Here is a 26,436-nt window from a genome sequence, read left to right on the forward strand (position 1 = left end):
GTGTGAAAAATCTTTATTTTGTTTTGAACAATATTAAAACAAATACATTATCGTGCAGTTCAGTAACAATGAGCACATGCTAGTCTTTTAAAAGGCACTTCTGGTGCAATTACTGTAAAGTAATAGGGACAATTCAATTGTGATTTATCTTGCCACCTTATAAAACTGCCTGTTCATTTTACATTGTTCTTTTAATGTTCCTCAGTGAATTGCTGCATTTCATAAAAAATTCAAAATCCTATCATGAAATGTACTTCTGTTGATTGACTTACTTTAATTCTATTTACTATTAATAACATCACCAATGAATAATAATTAAAAGATATTTAAAAATACTATCTATTGTGCTAAAGTAATCATTCCTTTATAGAGTCAGAAGAAAGTGGTTTAAGTTCCCAAAATGTGAATGAAGTGGAACTTTGTGATGTAAACCTTGTAAGAATAAAAGTTGGGTAAACTAGAGCTTTTTGTTGTTGCTATTATTTACACTTTTTAAATGGTTTTATTCTGCTGTTATTTTTAATTAAACAGTTCTAAATTTATGATTTTATAAAGAAGGTTTTATCATTTTTTAGAAAACAAGCATGATCTAATTTTTTAAATAAAAATTATAATGTACAGTTAGCTTCCCAATGCTAAATCACAAAGACGTTCTCTAAAGAACATTCATAATCATTTGATTTTTTACAGATGTATGTACAAAGAATCATAAGTACCAGCTCATCTGATTAGAATAATTTTCTTATAAAGAAAAACAGCCTTTACATAGTCTTTCACAAAGCTAATATTGTATGATTAATGTTGAAACCCAACTAAGCTAAAAAATGTTTAACAAATTTTGTATCCTATGTTCTTTCATTAGGTTTAAAATAAAATTCAAAAATTATAAAATACTGTACAAACTGTCATAAATTGAAAGTTATATTGACATATCTTTCTCAATAAATGAAATATGCAATAGCATAGCTACAGTACAAACAGCACATTTTAACTACTGATTTTTTTAAGTAAATATGAATTGTAGGATTTGGCTAGAATGTTCTGATAATATAGTTAAACCCAGATTATTTCATGCATAGTCTGAAAAGTTCCAGATGTAACTGACAGTGATTTTGCAATGTAAACATTTCCTTCCCTTTGTGTAGTCATGTTCTGTTCAATTAAAAATAGAGTCCATGTATATGGCAACCAAATATTATTCCATCTCTGAATTTCTATGGAGTTAATTGTATCACCATGAATAATTTCATAGAGACCTGATGCAACATATAATAGTTTATGGCATATGGACTTCAGTCAAAAGTTTCTATTGTGCAAATATGCTAAATGGAATTTCCCTGAGGTGAACTACCTTGCTGGCCCATGGAAATAACTATGTAACACTGTATTCAGATTTCAATCTGAATTGTGGTCTAATCTGACACACACTTAAAAAGAGTATGAATAGATTTTTATAGTCAGTTGATTTGTGCTAATATTTCTCTTCAGTGGACTATTTATTCATTTATAATTAAACCTATGTAATCAGAAAAGTTTTTTAAAATAAAACTTTTGAGAAACACAAAAGTACACATGACTGTACTTCAGAGATAACTTTCTTTCAAATGGCAAAAAAGGAACCTCTTCTATGCTTTTAAGGTATACTAACATTTAATTATTTCTAAGGTAAAGAAAAGATACTTAAAAAGTAAAGAAGTTTCCCAAATACCCACATTGCTCGTTAGATTTTTACATTAAAAAAAAATCAGAAAAGCATTAATTTAAAGATTCCTTTTCTTTCATTCATATAACCAGATAGGATCTCAGTCATGAATTTTTAATCAGGAAACCTTTCACATTAAATAACTTCTTCTCCTTTAACTGTCTGCGAAATGCTGCTGAGATAATTTTCCGACTTCATTATAAAATTTGTCCACTCCTGACAGATGTCCTCCATGGAGTACTCTTCACCACCGTATTCAAGTGGAAGAATGTCTGGGAAATACTGGAGTAAGCTTTGCTTGTAGTTGTCCCCATGCATATGAATCTGAAACAGACAAAATGTTTTAGAAGATATGCCCTCTGCCTCCCAGTATAGCAGAGGCATTTCCAGCAGAAACACAACATCATAAAATGAGGTATTCTCATCACATCTAAGACAGAAGAACATGTACAGGTACTACATCATTTGTCCCTCTGCTTATGAAGCCAGTAATTTTACTTATGTTTAGATCGTGCTTATGATGAAGCTGTGCATCTTACTGTTTTCTTATATTTGCATCCTTATAACTATTCAGAATTTATAAAAAGATACTTTTTCTCTCAAAAGTAGATTTTTAAAGCTAAATAAAATCGTTTCACACATTCTATTTCCTATTAATGTATTGGTGATTCTTAGCAAAAGATGGAATATCCTGGAATGGATCTATAGATGATTAAAGTGTCCTTCTTTTTATTAGTTCTTATCAGGGGGTTTCCCTGGTGGTTCAGTGGTAAAGAATATACCTGTCAATGCAGGAGACATGGGTTTGATCTCTGGTTCAGGAGGATCCCACATGCCAAGGAGCAACTAAGCCTGTGTACCACAACTATTGAGCTGTGTTCCAGAGCCCAGGAGCCACAACTACTGAAGCCCCCAAACCCTAGAGCCTGTGCTCTGCAGCAAGAGAAGCCACTGCAGTGAGAAGCCTTGCCCCACAACTAGAGAGCAGCCCTGCCCATCACAACTAGAGAAAAGCCTGCGCAGCAACAAAGGCCCAGCGCAGCCAAAAAATAAATAATAAATGATTTTTACAAATTATTTTATAACTTCTGTTCCCTACTAAGGTATTGGTGATTCTTAGCAAAAGATGGAATATCCTGAAATAGTTCTGTAGATGATAAAAGTGTATTTCTTTTTATTAGTTCTTATCAAAAGCATACATCTGAGCACACTAGGTATGTGGGGAATAATTTATGTGGTACAGTTGACAGATAGTCTTGGCTAATAAAAAATTAAGAGAAATTATGATGGTTGAGAACTTAAATTTTCAAACATTTTAAACTAGATAAATTCATCATATAATGTCCTGAAGTTAAAGGCTTGGAACTTTTGATTAAAAGCGCATCTTGTTACAAATATATAAACAACCTTTACTCATCTGCTAGGGTTCATGTGTAAATTCAATCTTCTAATAAGCACCTACTATGTGCTAGGGTTGAGGCTTCCCTGGTGGCTCAGATGGTAAAGAATCTGCCTGCGATATGGGAGACCTGGATTCGATCTCTGGATCGGGAAGTTCCCCTCAAGAAGGGAATGGCTCTCCACTCCAGTGTTCTTGCCTGGCAAATTTCATGGACAAAGGAGCCTAGTGGGCCACAGTCCAGGGGGTCACAAAGAGTTGCTCATGACTGAGCAACTAAGACTTCCACTTTCACTTCATGTGCTAGGATACAAAGACCGAAAGATGAACGAAATAAGTTTCTTGTTCTCAGGAACCTCACAGTCCCAATTCTTGATTTTTTCAGAAATGTTTAATTCAAAAATTCTACTATCTCTTCAAGAAAGAGGAAATAAGATCATTCATAGAGTATTGCCAAAACATTTAAAGGGAAAAAGGGGCAAGATTTGGTCTTCCTTGCCCTCCTCATTTTGGCAAATCTGTTTCATGACAATTAACTTCCACTGAAATTCTCCACTTAACTTCTCAGTTTTAAATTTTTCTTCTTTTCTTGCTCATGTTCTCCTGTTGATTAGGTTCAATTTATTGCTATATCCTGGGACTTTTGTGATCCAAAATATAACCCAAAATAGAAATACTTATTTTTATGTCTTTCAGAGTTCAACAAAGATGGTCAGCTATTATCAAACTATATTGAAGAGAGGAAAAAATGAACACAAATTGACTTTTAGAAAAATGAAAGAATAGGGGTGGTGCTTCTTAAATACAGACAGAAATAACTACTGAAAAACCTCAAATGAAGCTCTACGGTCATAATTTTCTGAGAAGATGCAAGATAATACATTTTCAGAATCTGAAAGAATATATTTTCTAAAATTGCAAATATGTTATTACTCACATTATCAGTAATTATATTTAAATAATTTTTGAGATTTAAATCATCAAAACCTTTAAAACCTGTTTGTGTTCTTACATTAGATGTTGCCAACATTTGTCTAAATATTATGCTCTAAAAATTATCCTTTAAGGGAATTCCTTGGAGAGGTCCAGTGATTAGACTCTGAACTTCCACTGAAGAGGGCACAGGTTTGATCCCTTGTCAGAGAACTAAGATCCTGCAAGCCATGTGGCATGGCCAAAAAAAAAAAAAATTATCCTTTACAGATTCATGCAGAAGAATGGTTGCCATTTTGGGGAACTCAGATTCTATTGTCAACACTTGAAAAATTCCAAGTGATATCACCTGAGATAAGACTCCACAAGATAGGTAATAAAGCATGACATTAAGTCACATACTTTGGGTACTGCGGTTTTTAGTTACACATGTCTAATGTAAGTACATTTATTATTTAAATAGATAATACATTCACATGGCTAGAAATCAAAACAAGATAAAAGACAGCAAGACAGTGTCTTGCTCCCAACCCTAACTTCATCCACTCCATCCATAACTCGCTTCTGTTCTATACAGAGTAAACAATTTGGTTGTTGTATATCCTTTTTGAGGATAACTTTTATGCAAACATAACTATAGATTCTGATGTCTTCCCTTTTTATACAAAAGGTAGTATAACATAAACACTATTCTGCATGTTTTTATTTCACTTCCCAATACTTCCTGCAAATCTTACTATGTTCCATTGTGTAGGTGTATCATAGCTTATTTAACCAGTTCCCTCATGATACACTTGATAGTTTCCAATCTCTTGCTACAATGAATAGTATATATAGTTTTGTTTATAAGCACGTATTTGTTGTTGTTTTATTGCTAAGCAGTGTCTGACTCTTTGCAATCTCATGGACTGTAGTTCCACCAGGCTCCTCTGTCCATGGGATTTCCCAGGCAAGAATACTGGAGTGTGTTGCCCTGCCCTCCTCCAGGGGATCTTCCTGACCCAGGTAGCAAACCAGTGTCTCTTGCATTAGCCTGTGAATTCTTTACCATCTGAGCCACTAGGGAAGCCCCATGAGTATATCTTTGGAAAAAAATCTCAGAAATGTGAATGTTATAATTTTTATAACTGTGGCTACACTGCCTCCTATAGGCAATATATCATTTTGCAGTCTCACCAACCACATATGCTGCTGCTGCTGCGGCTGCTAAGTCGCTTTAGTCGTGTTCGACTCTGTGCGACCCCATAGACGGTGAGATCCGATATTTGATTTTTTTTAATGAAGAAGACATTTTTATTTATAAAATTAGTTGGATTATTAAATATTCAAAACATTTGGATGATGCTCTGTGTGTGTCAGAGGAAGGGTGGAAATAGAGCTATTCTTAAATTTAAAAAGGAGTGGAACGTTTCATAAAGAATAGTGATTTGAAAATGTTTTACTCACCCGTTCCTTAATTTTTTCAGTCAAAAATGGTTTAATCATGGAAAAAACAGCATGGAAAATTATTGGCTCATTTATCAAATGGATACCACGAACTTTTAATGGAAAGGAATCCTTTTGAAAATAAAGAAAATGGCTCGTTAATAACAAAACATAAATCAATATGTGATCCTATCAACAAACCCCTGCTTTGAACACTTGCTAAACGTACAGCAATACCTAAAGTGTGATTATATTTTCAAAATTATGCCATCAACACAATAGCCTGCTTTATAGTTCGCTGTCCCTAGAGTAAGAAAAGATTTCACCATGTAGCTTAGGCAAAGTATTTAAAGAAATACATGCATATTTCATAAAGAAGACACAGAAAATATCTCCTCCAATCACATATAAATGTGCTTTTGAAAAATCAGTGCGTTTGTATATTTATATTTAACTTTTCCCTTCAAATTTTTATTTTGAGGAAAAAAGTTTCCTTCAAAAGAAAAGTACAATAAACATACACTTAGACTTTTTTTTTCACTTTTAAACTTTTGACATAGGTATAAGTCTTTCATATCAAAGTAATATTGGCTTTTTTCTAAGGTTAAAAAGTTAAGAATTGAAAGAAAAACATTATCAATAGTTTCCCTAACCAAAGATGTGTTGTTAATTTTTTCCTGCCAAGGTTCTTTTATGCAAAATTCTTTTCTTTTTTTTTTTTTCAACACACAGCTTTTAGAGATGTGTTACCAAACTGTCACTTTTCCTTTCAGGTTCTTTCTATGAATAATTTTATTTTAAACATAATTGTCATTATGCTCTCTAAATAATTTGCACCCTGTTTTGTTTCACTGACATAACACAATTTTTATAAACATAGTGGGTTTTAAATATTGAAGCTATAATCTATCAAGTTGCTGTATCATCATCTAAGTAATCCTTTTCCTATTTCTGGATAAATAAGCTGTTTCTAATTTTCTTCTATAAAAATCAATGCTGTAGTAATGGTCTTTAGATACAAAAGAAATGATGTTTATAAGTATAGTTTTTATGTCCAGATGTCCTGGATTGGAATCCTTGTTTCGCTGCTGACAAAATATGTATGTTTGGGCATTGCTATGTCACCTCTCTGACATAGTAAATTAATGTGTAAAATGGAAAAAAATAGTCATATGTCATAAGCTTTTGGTGTAGCCATTAAATGGTAATGCATTTTAAAAATTCAGTAAAGTATCCAGCACAGAGTAAACTATCATTATTATATACAAAGTCTGCTATATTTAAGATTATTCCTTGGCTAGGTTTCCACAGTAGGATTACTGTGTCCAAGATGATGGCCATTTTTAAGACTTATTTTTTTCTGGAAAGAACTGTTCAATCTATGCCAACCAAACCTATATGACACTGTGTTGTATATTATCATTGTTATCAATATTATTTTTTGAGACAATTTTTAATTTAGGAACAAAATTTTAATGACAGGTAAACTCATCACATTCTTGTTTAAATGTATGAATTCTGTGGTTTGAAATTTTGAACATATTTTCAGTTTGTTGCAACATTCTTTCTTTTTGAAATAATAATTTTACTTCCTCTGACCATTATTGAATTCTATGTATCTCTTCTAAAATTTTATTTAATTTTCTAATAAATGTACTTGTGTGTGTGGTTGTGTTCAGTCACTGAGTCTTGTCTGACTCTTTGCAGCCCCATGGACTATAGCTTGCCAGGTTCCTCTGTCCATGGGATTTCCCAGGTAAGAATACTGGAGTGGGGTACCACTTCCTACTCCAGGGGATCTTGCTGATGCAGGGACTGAACCTGAGTCTCTTGGGTTCTGACATTGGCAGAAAGATTCTTTACCACTAGCATCACCTGGGAAGCCCAATAAATGGAGTGGATTGCCATGCCCTCCTCCAGGAGACCTTGCCAACCAAGGGATCAAACCCAGGTCTCCTGCATTACTGTCTGAGCCACCAGTGAAGCTCAGAAATACTGGAGTGGGTAGTCTATCCTTTCTCCAGGGACCTTTGTGACCCAGGAATCAAACAAGGGTCTCCTGCATTGCAGGTGGATTCCTTACCAGCTGAGGTACCAAGGAAGCCCAGTAAATATACTATCCCTTCTCTTTAACACACAACTAAATTTATATCTAATATTTGGAAGTATTATCCTGAAGACAATACCTTGGACAGCAAGGAGATCAAACCAGTCAATCCTGAAGGAAATCAACCCTGAATATTCATTGGAAGGACCGATGCTGAGGTTGGAACTCCAATATTTTAGCCACCTGATGTGAAGAGCTGCCTCATTGGAAAAGACTCTGATGCTGGGAGAGATTGAAGTCAGGAGGAGAAGGGGATGACAGAGGATGAGATGGCTGGACGGCATCACCGACTCAATGGACATGAGAGCAAACTCCAGGAGACAGTGAAGACAGGAAAGCCTGGTGTGCTGCATTTTATGAGGTCACAAAGAGTTGGACACGACTGAGCAATGGAACAAAAACAATCCTGAACAGACTACACACTTACTGTGAGAACAGCAGCAATCTTCTTGGCTACAGAGGGGGTAATTTGAAAGGCATGAGCAAACTGCCAGCCTTCCAAATCAAAGACAGCCTTGATTCCATTCCGCTGTGTCTCTACTTCCTGGACAATAAGCTCCGACGTGATGAGACTCACACGAAATGCATCATAAGCTGTGAAAACTTTCGGGTCCCAGTGTGCTGAAAAAAAAAAAAAGTAAAAACTGATATCTCAGCACTGTGTGAAGAATAGAGAATCAGAAAGATTTACAGAAGGAAATGGATTCTTTTTAGATTTAAAGATCAATAGAAATAATACATATACGAAGATCATGAATAGAATAACAGATCAAATTGGTGGTCCAAGAACATGAGCCTGCTTTTCCCTCCCTCCCTCAAATCCCTAGTAAAAAACAGATTTTTTCAACTTCCCTGGTGGTCTAGTGGTTAGGACTTTGCCTTCCAGTGTAGCAGGGGAGGATTCGATCCCTGGGAGCTAATATCCCACATGCCTTGGGGTCCAAAAACCAAAACATAAAACAGAAACCATATTGTAACAAATTCAACAAAGACTTTAAAAAAAAAAATGAAAGTGTTAGTCACTCAGTTGTGTCCTACTTTTTTGTGACCCCCATGGACTATAGTCCACCAGGTGCCTCTGTCCATGAGATTCTCCAGGCAAGAATATTGGAGAGGGTCGCCGTTCTCTTCACCAGGAGCTCTTCCTGACCCAGGGATCACACATGTGTCTCCTTGTCCACATTAGGAAAAAAAAAAAGAACAGATTCCTAAGAGCATGGGGAAAATAAAAGAATGAATGCAGGCTGTATTTGATGGCCAGATGAAACTATAGCACAAAATATGCAGGACGGAGCTGTGGCTGAAGGTGGGAATGCCTCTGGATATGCTCCATGTTCAAAGATATTGAAAATGGGAAAAGCAAGGCTCTGGATTACCAAGAGTAGCCAGGGTCCTATGGTAACCACAGAGGTTGTTGCTAAGGGAAATGTGTGAGACAGGCAGGTAGATTCTCTCTGACACCTCTCCGTGATGAGCAGCGTGTAGCGGTCATGTCCACACAGGCTAGAACAGTGAGCGTGGTCTTGGAAAGTCAAGTCAAGAAGCACTAGGGTAGCCATCCAGGAAAAACAACCTGTGCTAAGGAGTTGCTGAATTCTTGTCCTCTCCCCTCCCCCACTAGTCCTGGAGGAGGCCATGGTGGGCAAAAGTGACAGTAATAGGCAAGCAGGCGATCTATTAAAAAGATATGCAACCACTACGAATTATAACATTTTTAAAAACACTGACACACAAAAGAAGAAAGGATCCAACTCAATAGAAAAAGGTATTACAATCAAAGGAGACAGCTAATAAAGCAAGAAATGGTAAAGGAAACAAAATAGTTTCAGTGGGGAAAAATAAAGATACTGTAGGCTATTATTGTGTGTGTGTTAGTCACTCAGTCGTATCTGACTCTGTGACCCCGTGGACTGTAGCCCGCCAGGCTCCTCTGTCCATGGGATTCTCCAGGCAAGAATACTGGAGTGGGTTGCCATGCTCTCCTCCAAGGGGTCTTCCTGACCCAGGGATCGAGCTTGGCTCTCTTGCATTGCAGGCAGATTCTTTACTGTCAGAGCCACCAGGGAAGCCCTACCTAGGCTATTACTATAAGAGGCTATTATGAAAAAGAATCAGTTGAGATCTTGGAAATAAAATGACAGTTCGAGCAATTGTCAGAAAATCCACAGCCAACAAGTGAACAAGGGTCTGGAATATTGAGCTAAGGAATTCTCTCAGTTTCAGCATAGGAGAGCCAGAAGTCAGCATGTATGAATAAAAAGGTAAGAGACAGGCAGCTAGACACAGAGGTTTCACAATCCAACTCATCAGAGTTCTGGTAATAGGCAACAGAGGGGAAAGGAAAATTCTTCCAAAGCTGGAAAAAGATGCAAAGCTTCAGATTAAAAGTTTCGTGCAATACCTAACAAGATGAAGGGAGGAAAAAGATTTATGACTAAGGAAAGGTAAAATTCTAAAAATACCAAAGTTTCTGGCTTAGACAATTGGGTAGAATGGTGGAACCATCTGTTGAGATATACTGGAAGAGAAATGGTTGGGGAAGGAAAGATTATAGGCAGTTTTGAACACATTAAAATCGTGCTGGTGAAATGTCCAGGCAGATACAGTTGAGACAGGGAACTGGTTGTCTGGAGGTTTGAGAAACAAAGAGAGGATGGGCTGAAGATACAAATCTCAGGGATTTTGTGGTTATATATAGGCCTATGGCAGTGATTATTGTGGACTTAACATTTCTCTCTGTTGTAGTACAGAGATATATAGCTAAGAAGAGGAGGCTGGGGCCAATATCTAAAAGAATTTCAGAATCTGAAGTAGAATACATAGTGCCAGGGAAGGAGACTAAGAATAAACAGTCAGTTAAGTTGGAAGAAAACACCAGGAGACTGTGGTATCAGAGAGGAAGAGGTTTGCTGTGAAAAGATGATCACTGATGATTTGCTAAGGTCATTTCAGCAGAAAGATGGGAGTGAAACCAGTGCAGGGGATGTTGAGAGGAGCTATGAGAAAATGTGAATGGTGAACATGACTAACTTAAAAAGTGTGGCTGAGAATGGGAAGTGTGGGGAGGTGGCTGGGTTGGAGGCCAAAGAGTCTCATGGGATTGAGGAGGGAATTCTGGCTGACCCTAACAGATTTAGATGTTAAGGGGTAGTATGTAATAGCATGGAAAATTATGAAGACAAAGAAACAGAAGCAATAATCAGAGGTATTCCTAGGAAGGCACAATGAGATTGCTCTTTGCTTTTACAATTTGTTTATTTATTTATTTGGCTATGCTGAGTGTTTGTTGCTGCTTGCGCTTTTCTGCACTTGTGGTGAGTGGGGGCTGCTCTCTAGTTGCAGTGTGTGGGCTTCTCCCTATGGTGGCTTCTCTTGTTGCTGGGCACAGGCTCTAGAGCCTTTGGGATTCAGTAACTGGGACACCACATAAGCTCAGTAGTTGCATCTCCCGGGCTGTAGCAGCACAGGTTCAGTAGTTGTGGCACATGGACTTAGTTGCTCCAAGGCATGTAGAATCTTCCCAGACCAGGGATCAAAACCCTGTCTCCTGAGTTAGCCCGCAGATTCTGAGCCAGCAAGAGAGCCCTGCTTAATGACCTAATGACCTGATGACTAAGCGACAACAAAACCCAAGTTAAAAGTTAAAAAGCTAAACTCTTAAATATAAACTCATGGAAGCTTCTGATATGGCAGTCAAGAGAAATAGAAAAGAGGAGACGTATGTGACTTACCAATTCTGTAAATCAGAACTTTGCTGCCCGTGGGGTCTCGGGCTCTCAGGACACCGACGTAGCCCGCCTTCAGGAGGCCAAGGATGCTTCTAGGGTGGAGATCTGCACTTATTTCTGGACATTCTGCTCTCCACTTAAAGTAGTTTTTCAGTAACTAAAAAATAAAATAAAAATTGATTACAGATAGCATACATGGTAAGCCTTTTATAAGAGTGATGGGAAAGTCTTGGCATCATGTAGGGCCCTTGCCAAGCTAATAGAACTCTAGATCACAAAATCTGTTATGACAGGATTTTAACCTGGGGTATCTATTTAGCTGCAAAAACTAAAAGTACTCTTCATCCAAGATTTTGGGTGATAGGAATTAGTCACAAACTCAAAGTAGAGGGATTTTTATTTGTCTCCTATGGTAAAGAGACTCCCAAAGACAGCTGTCAACAATGCCTTCCTTCGGGGACTTCCCTGGTGGTCCACTGGTTAAGACTTCCTGCTTCCAGTGCAGGGGGCTCGGGTTTGATCTCTGGTAGGGAACTAATCTCACAAGCTGCATGGTACAGTCAAAAATAAACCAATAAATATTTTAAAGTGCCCTCCATCCAGTGTACATATGTCCCAATTCCACCAGGTGGTGGAGTCCATTGATTCCTTCCTCTCAAAGCTGAGCTGGCCTCTCATCTCCCTTTGACAGAAGTGACACTGTGCTAGGGTAAGAAGCCTCTTTTTCTGCTTTTTGGGATCCAGACACCACGTGCATGCATGCTAAGTCATTTTAGTCATGTCTAACTCTTTGCAACCCCATGGACTGTAGCCTGCCAGGCGCTTCTGTCCATGGGATTTCCCAGGCAAGAATACTGGAGTGGGTTGCCATTTGCTCCTCCAGGGAATCTTCCTGACCCAGGGATCAAACCAGAGTCTGCTACGTCTGTCTCTTGCATTGTTGTGGGGGCAGTGGCGGCGGGGGTGGGGGGGGGGCGGCAAGATTTTTTACCACTACTGCCACCTGGGATGTCCACTGTGGAAAATACTTACCTTAAATTACACTTTTAAAATGTACTATATTTCAATAGATCTCTTCATGATTTTCAGTTTTTCTAAAATAACAATATTTTTGTTTTGAATTTAAAGAGATCTATTAGCAATGTGGAACCAAAGTTCAGACCATAGGAAAGGACAAATTTTGCTATTGAGTCATTGGAATAAACATGATAACTGTATTCACAAAGTAGCAATGATCTGGAGGAGAACCTACAAGTTTAAAGAAACCAAGCCTTGGGGGGATGTCAATGGCTGGGAATGGCTGGAGAAAAAGAGAATCTGGTTGCACCACAGGAGAACTGGTGCCATGATGCACAGACGGGAGGGAAATGGCATCTGTTTTGCTCTGCTTCTCTGTTTCCCTCTCTTTCTTTCTCTCACTTGTCATGTTTGTATTTAATAAACTTGCCCTAATGTTACTAAGGGTTAAATGCAACAGAGAGGTTAGAAAGGAAAAAAGTCAGTAAATTTGCCAACAAAGAAATAATTGGTGACCTAAAAAGCAGTTTCCAAATGCAGCAAGAACAAAAGACAAATTGTAGATCCTAATGCATTCATTCTATGCACCAGATGAATTTCGTTTCCTCCTCCTGTCTTAGTGGGCAAGGGAATAAGTGTTAATAGCATCTTCAGTGTTCATCACTTTTTTGATACTTCCCTCGGATGTAAAAATAGTTCTTTAAACTTTGACTCAAGCAAAACACGAGAAGCACCATAGGAGCGCTAATAAAGAAATAACAATTTGAACTTCCCTGGTGATACAGTGGATAGGAATCCACCTGCCAGTGCAGGGAACACAGGTTTGATCCTTGGTCTGGGAAGATTCTGCATGCTGTGGAGCAACTAAGCCCAAGAGCCACAACTACTGAGCCCTCATGCTGCAAATACTGACGCCCATGCACCTAGAGCCCGTGCTCCACGAGAGAAAGGACCTCAAAGAGAAGCCCATGTCCCACAAAGAGTAGGCCTCACCTACCAAAACCAGAGAAAGCCCACACGTAGCAACAAAGATGTGGCAAAGCCAAAAATAAAGTAATGCTTAAAAAAAATGTTTATTTTCCCATGGAATAATAAAAAATTATAGCTTTATTAAAAGGGATCTTTCAAGTAAGAGAGCTGGGTTCTTCAGCTCATTGATCTCTGCAGAATTCTGGGCACTCAGGAAATAGGTACATGTATTGAGTGAAAGAATAAATAAATATATGATTAAACCAGATGTGTTGGAAATGTACAAATTACCCTCATACTTTTGACAATTTTTGCAAACTGAGAGCTCTACACCTGGATCTTTGATTATTACCTTTTCACTGATAAATTCAAAGGTCCAGCTTACATAAATAAATTACATAAAATTATGTAAACTGCTACTCAGCAGTTATCCAACAAACCACATAAAGTCCACAGCAACAAAAAAACCACCTGCAAGTGAATATGCGTTCCCCAAAGGCACCTGTTTTGTACCACCATTAGCAATAAATAAGTATAAAAAGTTACAGCTTATCTTAGCCATGCTTCATAACAGAGTACATACTTTCAAATAAAGTTACAACCATCTTTGTGCCACTTTTCCAGGATTTAACTGCATCATTTCAATTCTTGCTCATGACCATTCTGAGAGGTAACTGTGGTTACCCCATATTGTGGGTAGGAAAACTAAAGTTCGAAGAAATTACACATTAATGGGAGGGCAGTAACTATCAGGAGCAGAGTGGAGACTGAAACTGACTCTTGATAAGGTAAACTTTACAAAAGAAGCTGTATTAAGGGGACAGCCCTAAGATGGCAGAGGAATATGACGGGGAGACCACTTTCTCCCCCACAAATTCTTCAAAAGATCATTTGAACACTGAGCAAATTCTACAAAACAACTTCTGAATGCCGGCAGAGGACACCAGGCACCCAGAAAGGCAGCCCATTGTCTTTGAAAGGAGGTAGGACAAAATATAAAAGATAAAAAGAGAGACGAAAGAGTTAGAGACCCATCCCGGGGAGGGAGTCATGAAAGAGAAGTTTCCAAACACCAGGAAACCCTCTCACTGGCGGGTCTGTGGGGAGTTTTGGCATCTCAGAGGGTAACATAACTGGGAGGAGAAAATAAATAAATAAAACCCACAGATTACACACCTAACCACAAGCCCAGTGGAGAAGTAGCCCAGAGGCTCACGTCAGCCACCAGCAAGCAGGGACTGGACCGGGAGGCGTGGACTACATTGCTTAGAGAGAGGACCAGGCCTGAATGCCCTGAGGACAATCTGAGGGAGCTAACTGCGATAGCAATCCAAACTGTGGGATAGCCAGAGAGAGAAAAAAAGGAAAAGAGAGAGAGAGGTTTCCTGCAAAAAGCTCTAACCTAAGGCACTGTTGGGTTCGCTCTCAGAACAAAGGACTGAGCGAATACCAGAGGAGAGCTAACCGGCTGCGGACTGGCCCATCCCTGCCGGAAGGCAGAGAGGCAGGCAAGCGACAGCCAGAGCCGGAAGGCAACGGGCAATCTTGGCCCCAGAGACGGTATCCTCTAGCAAACTGTGAGCAGGCTCCCAAGTTGCTAACCAAGTCTTCCTGGGATCCTGGACGGTAGACATCTGCCAGGAGGGCTGCAGCCAGAGATCAGCTCCCCAGGGGAGACACACGGCACACTCAAGATGGTGCTCCCGCTGCACACCCAGGAAACTGAGCGGTTGGGATGGGGGAGGTGATAAGATGCACTGCCCAAGCACCTGGTCACCTGAGCTGCTCAAACCTGGGAAGGGCACAAAACCCAGGCCCGACCAAGTCTGTGCCTTTGTTGAGTACTCGAGAACCTGAACCTGAGTGGCTTAGACCTGGAAAGTGCACGCAACCCAGGGCCCGCTTTAGACAATTCCCCTGCAGAGCAACTTGGAGCCTGAGCAGTATAGACAGGGAAAGCACACACGCCGGGAGTGGGGGCAAACCCAGTGTGGCCCAGACACTGCAAGCACTCCCCACACACACCAGTGATATTTGTTTGCAGTGTTCCTCCCTCTCCACAGCACAACTGAACAAGTGAGCCTAAATAAGTGACCACCTTCGCCCCCTTGTGTCAGGGTGGAAATTAGACACTGAAGAGATTTGCAAACAGAAGAAGCCAAAATAAACAGAGGGAACCACTTCGGAAGTGACAGGTGCAACAGACTAAAACCCTGTAGTTAGCACAGACTACATTGGAAGGGGCATATAGACCTCAAGAAGAAGTATTAGCTGGAACAAGGAACTATCTGAAACTGAACTGACCCCACACTGCCAGTAACAGCTCCAGAGAAACTCCTAGATATATTTTACTATTATCATTAAAATTTTTTTTTATTTTTAAGTCTTTTATTACTCCTTTATTTTTCATTTTAAAGCAAATTTCATATATATTTTTTAGAATTTTGTGATTTTTTTTTTAATATTGTATTTTTGAGAGTTTAATCTCTACTCTAAATTTTTAACTTTTGCTTTTTGGTGTTTGTTATCAATTTTCAACCTTTAAGAATCAAATCTTCAGTACCCATTTTTACTTTGGAATGTGATTACTGGCCTGATTGCCCTCTCCCCCTTTTGACTCTCCGTTTTTGCCCCCAAGTCGCCTCTATCTCCTCCCTCCTGCTTCTCTTCTCTACCCAACTTTGTGAATCTCTTTGGGTATTCCGGGCTGTGGAGAATACTTAGGGAACCGATTACTGGCTGGATCTGTCTCTCTCCTTTTGGTTCCCCCTTTTATCCTCTTGGCCACCTCTGTCTCCTTCCTCCCTCCTCTCTTCTCTGTGTAACTCTGTGAACATCTCTGAGGGATCCAGACTGTGGAGAGCACATAGGGAAGTGACTACTGGCTAGCTTGCTCTCTCCCCTTTTGACTCCACCTCTTCTCCTCCTGGTCAACTCTTTCTCCCTCCTCCATGTAACTTTGTGAACCTCTCTGGGTGTCCCTCACTGTGGACAATCTTTTATCCATTAACCTAGATGTTTTATCATTGGTGCTGTACGGATGGAGAAATCTTGAGGCTACTGTAAGAATAAGACTGAACCAGAGGAAGGAAGCTTAAATTCAAAACTTGAGAACACCAGAAAACCCCTGACTCCAGGGAACATTAATCGACAAGAGCTCATCCAAAAGCCTCCATACGTACTCTGAAACCAAGCTCTACCTGAGCCAACAAGTTCCAGAGCAAGACATGCCACACTAATTCTCCAGCAACACAGGAACATAGCCCTGAGCATTAATATACAGGCTGCCCAAAGTCACACCAAACCCATGGACATCTCAAAACTCACTACTGGACACTTCATTGCACTCCAGAGAGAAGAGATCCAGCTCCACCCACCAGAACACTGACGCAAAATTCCCACCAGGAAACCTTGACAAGCCACTCGTCCAACCCTACCCACAGGGAAGAACCTCCACAATAAAGAGGAACCATAAACTTCCAGCATACGGAAAGGCCACCTCAAACACAGCAATCCAAACAAGATGAAAAGGCAGAGAAATATTCAGCAAGTAAAGGAACATGATAAATGCCCACCAAACCAAAGAAAAGAGGAGGAGATAGTGAGTCTACCTGAAAAAGAATTCAGAATAATGATAGTAAAAATGATCCAAAATCTTGAAAACAAAATGGAGTTACAGATAAATTGTCTGGAGTCAAAGATTGAGAAGATGCAAGAACAGTTTAACAAGGACCTAGAAGAAATAAAAAAGAGTCAATATATAGTGAATAATGCAATAACTGAGATCAGAACACTCTGGAGGGAACCAACAGTAGAATAACTGAGGCAGAAGATAGGATAAGTGAGGTGGAAGATAGAAAGGTGGAAATAAATGAAGCAGAGAGGGAAAAAGAATTAAAAGAAATGAGGACAACCTCAGAGACCTCTGGGACAATGTCAAACACCCCAACATTCACATCATAGGAGTCCTAGAATAAGAAGACAAAAAGAAAGGCCATGAGAAAATACTTGAGGAGATAATAGTTGAAAACTTCCCTAAAATGGGGAAGGAAATAGCTACCCAAATCCAAGAAACCCAGAGAGTCCCAAACAGGATAAACTCAAGGTGAAACATCCCAAGACACATAACTAATTAAGCTCAAACACAAAGAACAAATATTAAAAGCAGAAAGGGGAAAACAACAAATAACATAAGGATAACAGCTGATCTTTCAATAGAAACTCTTCAGGCCAGAATACTTAAAGTGATGAAAGAGAAAAACCTACAACCCAGATTACTATATCCAGCAAAGATCTCATTCAAATATGAAGGAGAAATCAAAAGCTTTACAGACAAGCAAAAGCTGAGAGAATTCAGCACCACCAAACCAGCTCTTCAACAAATGCTAAAGGATCTTCTCTAGACAGGAAACATAGAAAAGGTGTATAAACTCAAACCCAAAACAACAAAGTAAATGGCAACAGGATCATAGTTATCAATAATTACCTTAAACGTAAATGGGCTGAATGCTCCAACTAAAAGACAAAGACTGGCTGAACGGATACAAAAACAAGACCCCTATATATGTTGTCTACAAGAGACCCACCTCAAAATAAGGGACACATACAGACTGAAAGTGAAGGGCTGGAAAAAGATATTTCACGCAAATAGAGACCAAAAGAAAGCAGGACCAGCAATACTCATATCAGATAAAATAGACTTTGAAATAAAGGTTGTGAAAAGAGACAAAGAAGGACACTACATAATGATCAAAGGATCAATCCAAGAAGAAGATACAATTATAAACATATATGCACCCAACACAGAAGCACTGCAATATGTAAGACAAATGCTAACAAGTAAGAAAGGGGAAATTAACAGTAACACAATAATAGTGGGAGACTTTAATACTCCACTCACACCTATGAACAGATCAACTAAACAGAAAATTAGCAAGGAAACACAACTTTAAATGATACAATGGACCACTTTGACCTAATTGATATCTATAGGACATTTCACCCCAAAACAATGAATTTCACCTTTTTCTCAAGTGCACACGGAACCTTCTCCAGGATAGATAAAATCCTGGGCCATAAATCTAGCCTTGGTAAGTTCAAAAAAATTGAAATCATTCCAAGCATTGTTACTGATCACAATGCATTAAGATTAGATGTAAACTACAGGAAAAAATTATTAAAAATAGAAGCGTATGGAGGCTAAACAACACGCGTCTGAATAACCAACAAATCACAGAAGAAATTGAAAAAGAAATCAAAATATGCATAGAAATGAATTAAAATGAAAACACAACAATGTTTTGTTTTTCATTAAAACGAAACACAACAATAGGTCCCCAAACCTATGGGACTCAGTAAAAGCAGTGCTAAGGGGAAGGTTCATAGCAATACAACCTTACCTCAAGAAACAAGATAAAAATCAAATAAATAACCTAACTCTACACCTAAAGCAACTAGAAAAGGAAGAAATGAAGAACACCAGGGTTAGTAGAAGGAAAGAAATCATAAAAGTTAGGGCAGAAATAAATGAAAAAGAAACAAAGGAGACCATAGCAAAAATTAACAAAGCTAAAAGCTGGTTCTTTGAGAAGATAAATAAAATAGACAAACCATTAGCCAGACTCATCAAGAAAAAAAGGGAGAAGAATCAAATCAACAAAATCAGAAAAGAAAATGGAGAAATCACAATGGACAACACAGAAATACAAAGGTTCATAAGAGACTACCATCAGCAACTATATGCCCCAAAAATGGACAAATTGGAAGAAATGGACAAATTCTTAGAAAAGTATAACTTTCCAAAACTGAACCAGGAAGAAATGGAAAATCTTAACAGACCCATCACAAGCACAGAAATCAATTGTACTCAGAACTTTTCCAGCAAACAAAAGCCAGCACCAGATGGCTTCACAGCTGAATTCTACCAAAAATTTAGAGCAGAGCTAACACCTATCCTACTCAAACTCTTCTGGAAAATTGCTGCTGCTGCTGCTGCTGCTAAGTCGCGTCAGTCGTGTCCAACTCTGTGCGACCCCATAAACGGAAGCCCACCAGGCTCCCCTGTCCCTGGGATTTTCCAGGCAAGAACACTGGAGTAGGTTCCCATTTCCTTCTCCAATGCATGAAAGTGAAAAGTGAAAGTGAAGTCGCTCAGTCGTGTCCAACTCTTAGCGACCCCATGGACTGTAGCCTACCAGGCTCCTCCACCCATGGGATTTCCCAGGCGAGAGTACTGGAGTGGGGTACCAGAAAATTGCAGAGGAAGGTAACCTGCCAACCTCATTTTATGAAGCCACCATTACCCTAATACCAAAACCAGACAAAGATGCCACAAAAAAAGAAAACTACAGGCCAATATCACTGATGAACATAGATGCAAAAATCCTTAACAAAATTCTAACAAACAGAATCCAACAACATATTAAAAAGATCATATATCATGACCAAGTGGGCTTTATCCCAGGGATGAAAGGATTCTTTAATATCCACAAATCAATCAATGTGATACACCACATTAACAAATTGAAAAATAAAAACCATATGATTATCTCAATAGATGTAAAGAAAGCCTTTGACAAATTCAACATCCATTTATGATTAAAAAAAAAAAAAAAAAACCTCCAGAAAGCAGGAATAGAAGGAACATACTTCAACATAATAAAAGCTATATATGACAAACCCACAGCAAACATTATCCTCGAAGGTGAAAAATTGAAAGCATTTACCCTAAAGTCAGGAACAAGACAAGGGTGTACACTCTCATCACTACTATTCAACATAGTTTTGGAAGTTTTTGGCACAGCAGTCAGAGAAGAAAAAGAAATAAAAGGAATCCAGACTGGAAAAGAAAAATAAAACTCTTACTGTTTGCAGATGACACAATTCTCTATATAGAAAACCCTAAAGACTCCACCAGAAAATTACTAGAGCTAATCAATGAATATAGCAAAGTTTCAGGATATAAAATTAACACACAGAAATCCCTTGTATTCCTATACAATAACAATGAGAAAATAGAAAGAGAAATTAAGGAAACAATTCCATTCACCATTGCAACAAAAAGAATAAAATACTTAGGAATAAATCTACCTAAACAAACAAAAGACTTATATATAGAATACTATAAAACACTGATGAAAGAAATCAAAGAGGACACAAAGAGATGGAGAAATATACCATGTTCATGGATTGGAAGGATCAATATAGTGAAAATGAGTATACTACCCAAAGCAAACTATAGATTCAATGCAATCCCTATCAAGCTACCAACAGTACTTTTCAGAGAACTAGAACCAATAATTTCACAGTTTGTATGGAAATACAAAAAACTTTGAATGGCCAAAACAATCTTGAGAAAGAAGAATGGAACTGGAGGAATCAACTCGCCCTACAGTCATCAAGACAGTATGGTACTGGCACAAAGACAGAAATATAGATCAATGGAACAAAATAGAAAGCCCAGAGATAAATCCACACACCTATGGACACCTTATCTTTGACAAAGGAGGCAAGAATATACAATGGAGAAAAGACAATCCTTTAACAAGTGGTGCTGGTCAACCACTTGTAAAAGAATGAAACTAGAACACTTCTTAACACCATAGACAAAAATAAACTCAAGATGGATTAAAGATCTAAATGTAAGATCAGAAATGATAAAGCTCCTAGAGGAGAACACAAGCAAAACACTCTCCAACATAAATCATAGCAGGATCCTCTATGACCCAGCTCCCAGAGTAATGGAAATAAAAGCAAAAATAAACAAATGGGACCTAATTAAACCTAAAAGCTTTTGCACAACGAAGGAAACTATAAGTAAGGTGAAAAGACAACTTTCAGAATGAGAGAAAATAATAGCAAACGAAGCAATTGACAAAGAATTAATCTCCAAAATATACAAGCAACTTCTGCAGCTCAATTCCAGAAAAATAAACAACCCAATTAAAAAAATGGGCCAAAGAACTAAACAGACATTTCTCCAAAAAAGACATGCAGATGGCTAACAGACACATGAAAACATGCTCAACATCACTCATTATCAGAGAAATGCAAATCAAAAGCAGAATGAAGTACCATCTCACGCCAGTCAGAATGACTGCTATCAAAAAGTCTACAAACAAATGCTGGAGAGGGTGTGGAGAAAAGGGAAACCTCTTACACTATTGCTGGGAATCCAAACAGGTATGGACACTATGGAGAAGAGTGTGGAGATTCCTTAGAAAGCTGGAAATAGAACTACCCTCAGTTGAGTTCAGTTGCTCAGTCGTGTCCGACTCTTTGCAATCCCATGAATCTCAGCACGCCCGGCCTCCCTGTCCATCACCAATTCCTGGAGTTCACTCAAACTCATGAGCATCGAGTCGGTGATGCCATCCAGCCATCTCATCCTCTGTTGTCCCCTTCTCCTCCCGTCCCCAATCCCTCCCAGCATCAGTGTCTTTTCCAATGAGTTAACTCTTCACATGAGGTGGTCAAAGTATTGAAGTTTCAGCATCAGCATCAGTCCTTCCAATGAGCACCCGGGACCGGTCTCCTTTATGATGGACTGGTTGGATCTCCTTGCAGTCCAAGGGACTCTCAAGAGTCTTCTCCAACGCCACAGTTCAAAAGCATCAATTCTTCCGCGCTCAGCTTTCTTCACAGTCCAACTCTCACATCCATACATGACCACTGGAAAAACCATAGCCTTGACTAGATGGACCTTTGTTGGCAAAGTAATGTCTCTGCTTTTGAATATGCTGTCTAGGTTGGTCATAACTTCTCTTCCAAGGAGTAAGCGTCTTTTAATGTCATGGCTGCAATCACCATCTGCAGTGACTTTGGAGCCCCCCAAAATAAAGTCTGACACTGTTTCCACTGTTTCCCCATCTATTTCCCATGAAGTGATGGGACCAAATGCCATGATCTTCGTTTTCTGAAAGTTGAACTTTAAGCCAACTTTTTTGGCTCTCCTCTTTCACTTTCATCAAGAGGCTCTTTAGTTCCTCTTCACTTTCTGCCATAAGGGTGGTGTCATCTGCATATCTGAGGTTATTGATATTTCTCCCAGCAATCTTGATTCCAGCTTGTGCTTCTTCCAGCCCAGCCTTTCTCATGATGTACTCTGCATAGAAGTTAAATAAGCAGGGTGACAATATACAGCCTTGGTGTACTCCTTTCCCTATTTGGAACCAGTCTGTTGTTCTATGTGCAGTTCTAACTGTTGCTTCCTGACCTGCATATAGGTTTCTCAAGAGGCAGGTCAGGTGGTCTGGTATTCCCATCTCTCTCAGAATTTTCCACAGTTTATTGTGATTCACACGGTCAAAGGCTTTGGCATAGTCAATAAAGCAGAAATAGATATTTTTCTGGAACTCTCTTGCTTTTTCCATGATCCAGCAGATGTTGGCAATTTGGTCTCTGATTCCTCTGCCTTTGCTAAAAGCAGTTTGAACATCTGGAAATTCACAGTTCACGTATTGCTGAAGCCTGGCATGGAGAATTTTGAGCATAACTTTACTAGCAAGTGAGATGAGTGCAATTGTGTGGTAGTTTGAGCATTCTTTGGCATTGCCTTTCTTAGGGATTGGAATGAAAACTGACCTTTTCCAGTTCTGTGGCCACTGCTGAATGTTCCAAATTTACTGGCATATTGAGTGCAGCACTTTCACAGCATCATCTTTCAGGATTTGAAACAGCTCAACTGGAATTCCATCACCTCCACTAGCTTTGTTCGTAGTGATGCTTTCTAAGGCCCACTTGACTTCACATTCCAGGATGCCTGGCTCTAGGTGAATGATCACACCATTGTGATTATCTGGGTCGTGAAGATCTTTTTTGTACAGTTCTGTGTATTCTTACCACCTCTTCTTAATATCTTCTACTTCTGTTAGGTCCATATAATTTCTGTCCTTTATTGAGCCCATCTTTGCATGAAATGTTCCCTTGGTATCTCTAATTTTCTTGAAGAGATCTCTAGTCTTTCCCATTCTGTTCTTTTCCTCTATTTCTTTGCATTGATCACTGAGGATGGCTTTCTTATCTCTCCTTGCTAGCCTTTGGAACTCTGCATTCAGATGCTTATATCTTTCCTTTTCTCCTTTGCTTTTCACTTCTCTTCCTTTCACAGCTATTTGTAAGGCCTCCTTAGACAGCCATTTTGCTTTTTTGCATTTCTTTTCTGTGGGGATGGTCTTGATCCCTGTCTCCTGTACAATGTCACAAACCTCCATCCATAATTCATCAGGCACTCTGTCTATCAGATATAGTCCCTTAAATCTATTTCTCACTTCCACTGTATAATCATAAGGGATTTGATTTAGGTCACATCTGAATGGTCTAGTGGTTTTCCCTACTTTCTTCAATATAATTCTGAATTTGGCAATAAAGAGTTCATGATCTGAACCACAGTCAGCTCCCAGTCTTGTTTTTGCTGACTGTATAGAGCTTCTCCATCTACCATACAACCCAGAAATCCCACTGTGGGGCATACACACCGAGGAAACCAGAATTGAAAGAGGCACATGTACCCCAATATTCATCACAGCACTGTTTACAATAGCCAGGACATGGAAGCAACCTAGATGTCCATTGGCAGATGAATGGATAAGAAAGCTATGGTACATATACACAATGGAATATTATTGAGCCATTAAAAAGAATGCATTTTAATCAGTTCTAATGAGATGGATGAAACTGGAGCCTATTATACAGAGTGAAGTAAGTCAGAAAGAAAAACACCAATACAGCATCAGTTCAGTTCAGTCGCTCAGTCGTGTCTGACTCTGTGACCCCATGAATTGCAGCAAGCCAGGCCTCCCTGTCCATCACCAACTCCTGGAGTTCACTCAGACTCGCGTCCATCGAGTCTGTGATGCCATCCAGCCATCTCATCCTCTGTCGGCCCCTTCTCCCACCTTCAATTTTTCCCAGCATCAGAGTCTTTTCAAATGAGTCAGCTCTTTACATCAGGTGGCCAGAGTATTGGAGTTTCAGCTTCAACATCAGTCCTTCAGATGAATATTCAGGACTGATTTCCTTTAGGATGGACTGGTTGGATCTCCTTGTAGTCCAAGGCATTCTCAAGAATCTTCTCCAACACCACAGTTCAAAGCATCAATTCTCCAGTGCTCAGCTTTCTTTATAGTCCAACTCTCACATCCATACATGACTACTGGAAAAACCAGAGCCTTGACTAGATGCACCTTTATTGGCAAAGTAATGTCTCTGCTTTTTAAGTTAGGTTAAAAAGGCAAAATGTAAAACACATACATATGCTTGAAAAGTGTTAGTCACTCTGTTGTGTCCAACTCTTTGTGACCACATGGACTGTAGCTCACTAGGTTGCTCCCTCCGTCCATGGGATCTTCCAAGAAAAATACTGGAGTGGTTAGTCATTCCCTTTTCCAGAGTAGCTTCCTGACCCAAAGATCGAACCCAGGTCTCTTTCGTCTTCTGCATTGCCAGGTGGGTTCTTTATCACTAGGGCCACCTGGGAAGCCTACATATGCTTGTGCGACTGTATTCTACCTGGACAGGTAAGAGGTAGGTAAACGCAAATGCGACTGGGTAGATGGTTTGTAAACTAAGGTCTGTGGTGAGAGATTTTGTCCTTTAGAAAGTTACTTTTAGGAACTTACTTTGCATTGCTTACTATTTGTGGATTAAAATAAAAGCATCTGTACTTATTACTTTTTCAATTAAAAATTAGTTATCAACAGCAAAAATCCCCATACTGAGACCCCTGGGACGCTGCACTGTAACACTTCTCTGCCTCCCAGCTCGCTGTGGGTGAGCTAGGAGCTTGGAGAAAGGGCTCCATCAAGTTCAACTACTGAGCGCTCACTGCGCTAGGTACGTCCTGTTCTGTTAAACCAGTCAATGATCAGACCTGGAAACCAGCCATTGCTGGAGGCCTTTTCCCCGTTACTTAACAGATGCGGATGCTGAGTCCAAAGTGACAGAACTCAAGGTCGCACCCCTCTTTTTGATTTCTGTCTTCCCACCACCCTGCTCTCAACCCCGTGTATCACACCTGGAAACACAAAGGAGAAGCCTCATCCCGACTCTTCCGCTGAAGATACTCTGCACCGTTTTAGTGCCTTGAGTATTACTATTACCAATACTCTTTTGCTAGAATTTGGCTCCAGATCTTCAGTTTTCCTGGCAATTTCATTTCTCCCAGCTCACGTCGAGTTATCTGCTGAGATGCAATAAATCTAGGCTTCCCACATCTCAGAGGTCATTATCTTTTATCTCTGCTGCTCTGCCGCGGAGAGTAAGGCATTTCAGAAAAACTTTATAGGTTCGGGAGACTCATCCAAGAGCAGAATTTCACTGCTTGGGGTCAAATAGGCCCTCACCCCAGAGGGCGCCAGCTTTTTTAGAAGTTTCCCGTTTCCACGACCCTGGAGAAACTGGAAGGACTAGGGCGGGATTTCTCAGGACACCCGCCGCCACCGCCTGGTGCGCCCCGGGCGCGTCCCCGCGGAGGTTACGCCGCCCCCACACCCCCTGCTCCCGGCACAGGTCCAGGCGAGGGATCGGCCGGGGTCCCGGCCCAGCCTCGGCTTCCCGGCGCGTCACCGGGGTGGGGATCGACGGGAAGGTCCCCTTACCCGCCAGGCCAGGTCCAGATCGAAGTCCCGGGCGCGCAGGAACCGCAGCAGGAAGGCGTCGCTGAGCAGCCGCCCCGCCAGCGGAGCGCCCGCCGCCCCGGTCCGGCGCCGCAGCTCGGCCAGGCTGGGCTGCAGCAGCGGCGAGTGGTCGGGCAGCGCGCTGAGTTGCAGCCCCGCCGGCCCCGGCCGCGCCTCCGCCATGCCCGCCGCCCTCTCCCGCTGTGGTCCGGGGCGCCAGGGAGAGCGCCCGCGGGCCTCCTGCCCCTCCTCCGCGGACCGCCCGCCACGCCCGGAGGGGTGCGCCCCGCCGCCTCTTAGACCGAACCACGTGGGGCCCTGCGGGGCTCAGGGCTCTGCAAGCCCCAGGTAGTAACCCCGGCCTTCCCAGAAAGGAAGTCACTGGTGCTCAGCGTCAAAAAGATGACATCGTGTGTTTGCCTCCGCTGATGGTGATCGGTGGCGATGTTTTAAAACTAGTCAGCTAGAGAACTTTATTTTTTCTATTTTCTTCCTTCTTTCCTTCCCGCCCCCCAACCCCCATCTACCTCTCTCTCCCTTCC

General features: G+C 40.2%; 1 protein-coding gene across 1 annotated transcript; it reads right to left on the reverse strand.

The window, feature by feature from the left end:
* TTPA (alpha tocopherol transfer protein) lies at positions 1-26,077 on the reverse strand. The gene is made up of 5 exons (XM_040261287.1): positions 25,877-26,077; positions 11,298-11,451; positions 7,994-8,187; positions 5,481-5,591; positions 1-2,026 (listed from the first exon to the last, which is right to left on the reverse strand). Exons 1-5 carry the CDS (start codon positions 26,075-26,077, stop codon positions 1,838-1,840), a joined length of 849 nt encoding a protein of 282 aa, XP_040117221.1. The 3' UTR covers positions 1-1,837.
* Positions 26,078-26,436: the final 359 nt, after the last annotated feature.

Source organism: Oryx dammah, unplaced genomic scaffold, assembly GCF_014754425.2.
Source record: "Oryx dammah isolate SB20612 unplaced genomic scaffold, SCBI_Odam_1.1 HiC_scaffold_19, whole genome shotgun sequence".
Lineage (NCBI taxonomy): Eukaryota > Metazoa > Chordata > Mammalia > Artiodactyla > Bovidae > Oryx > Oryx dammah.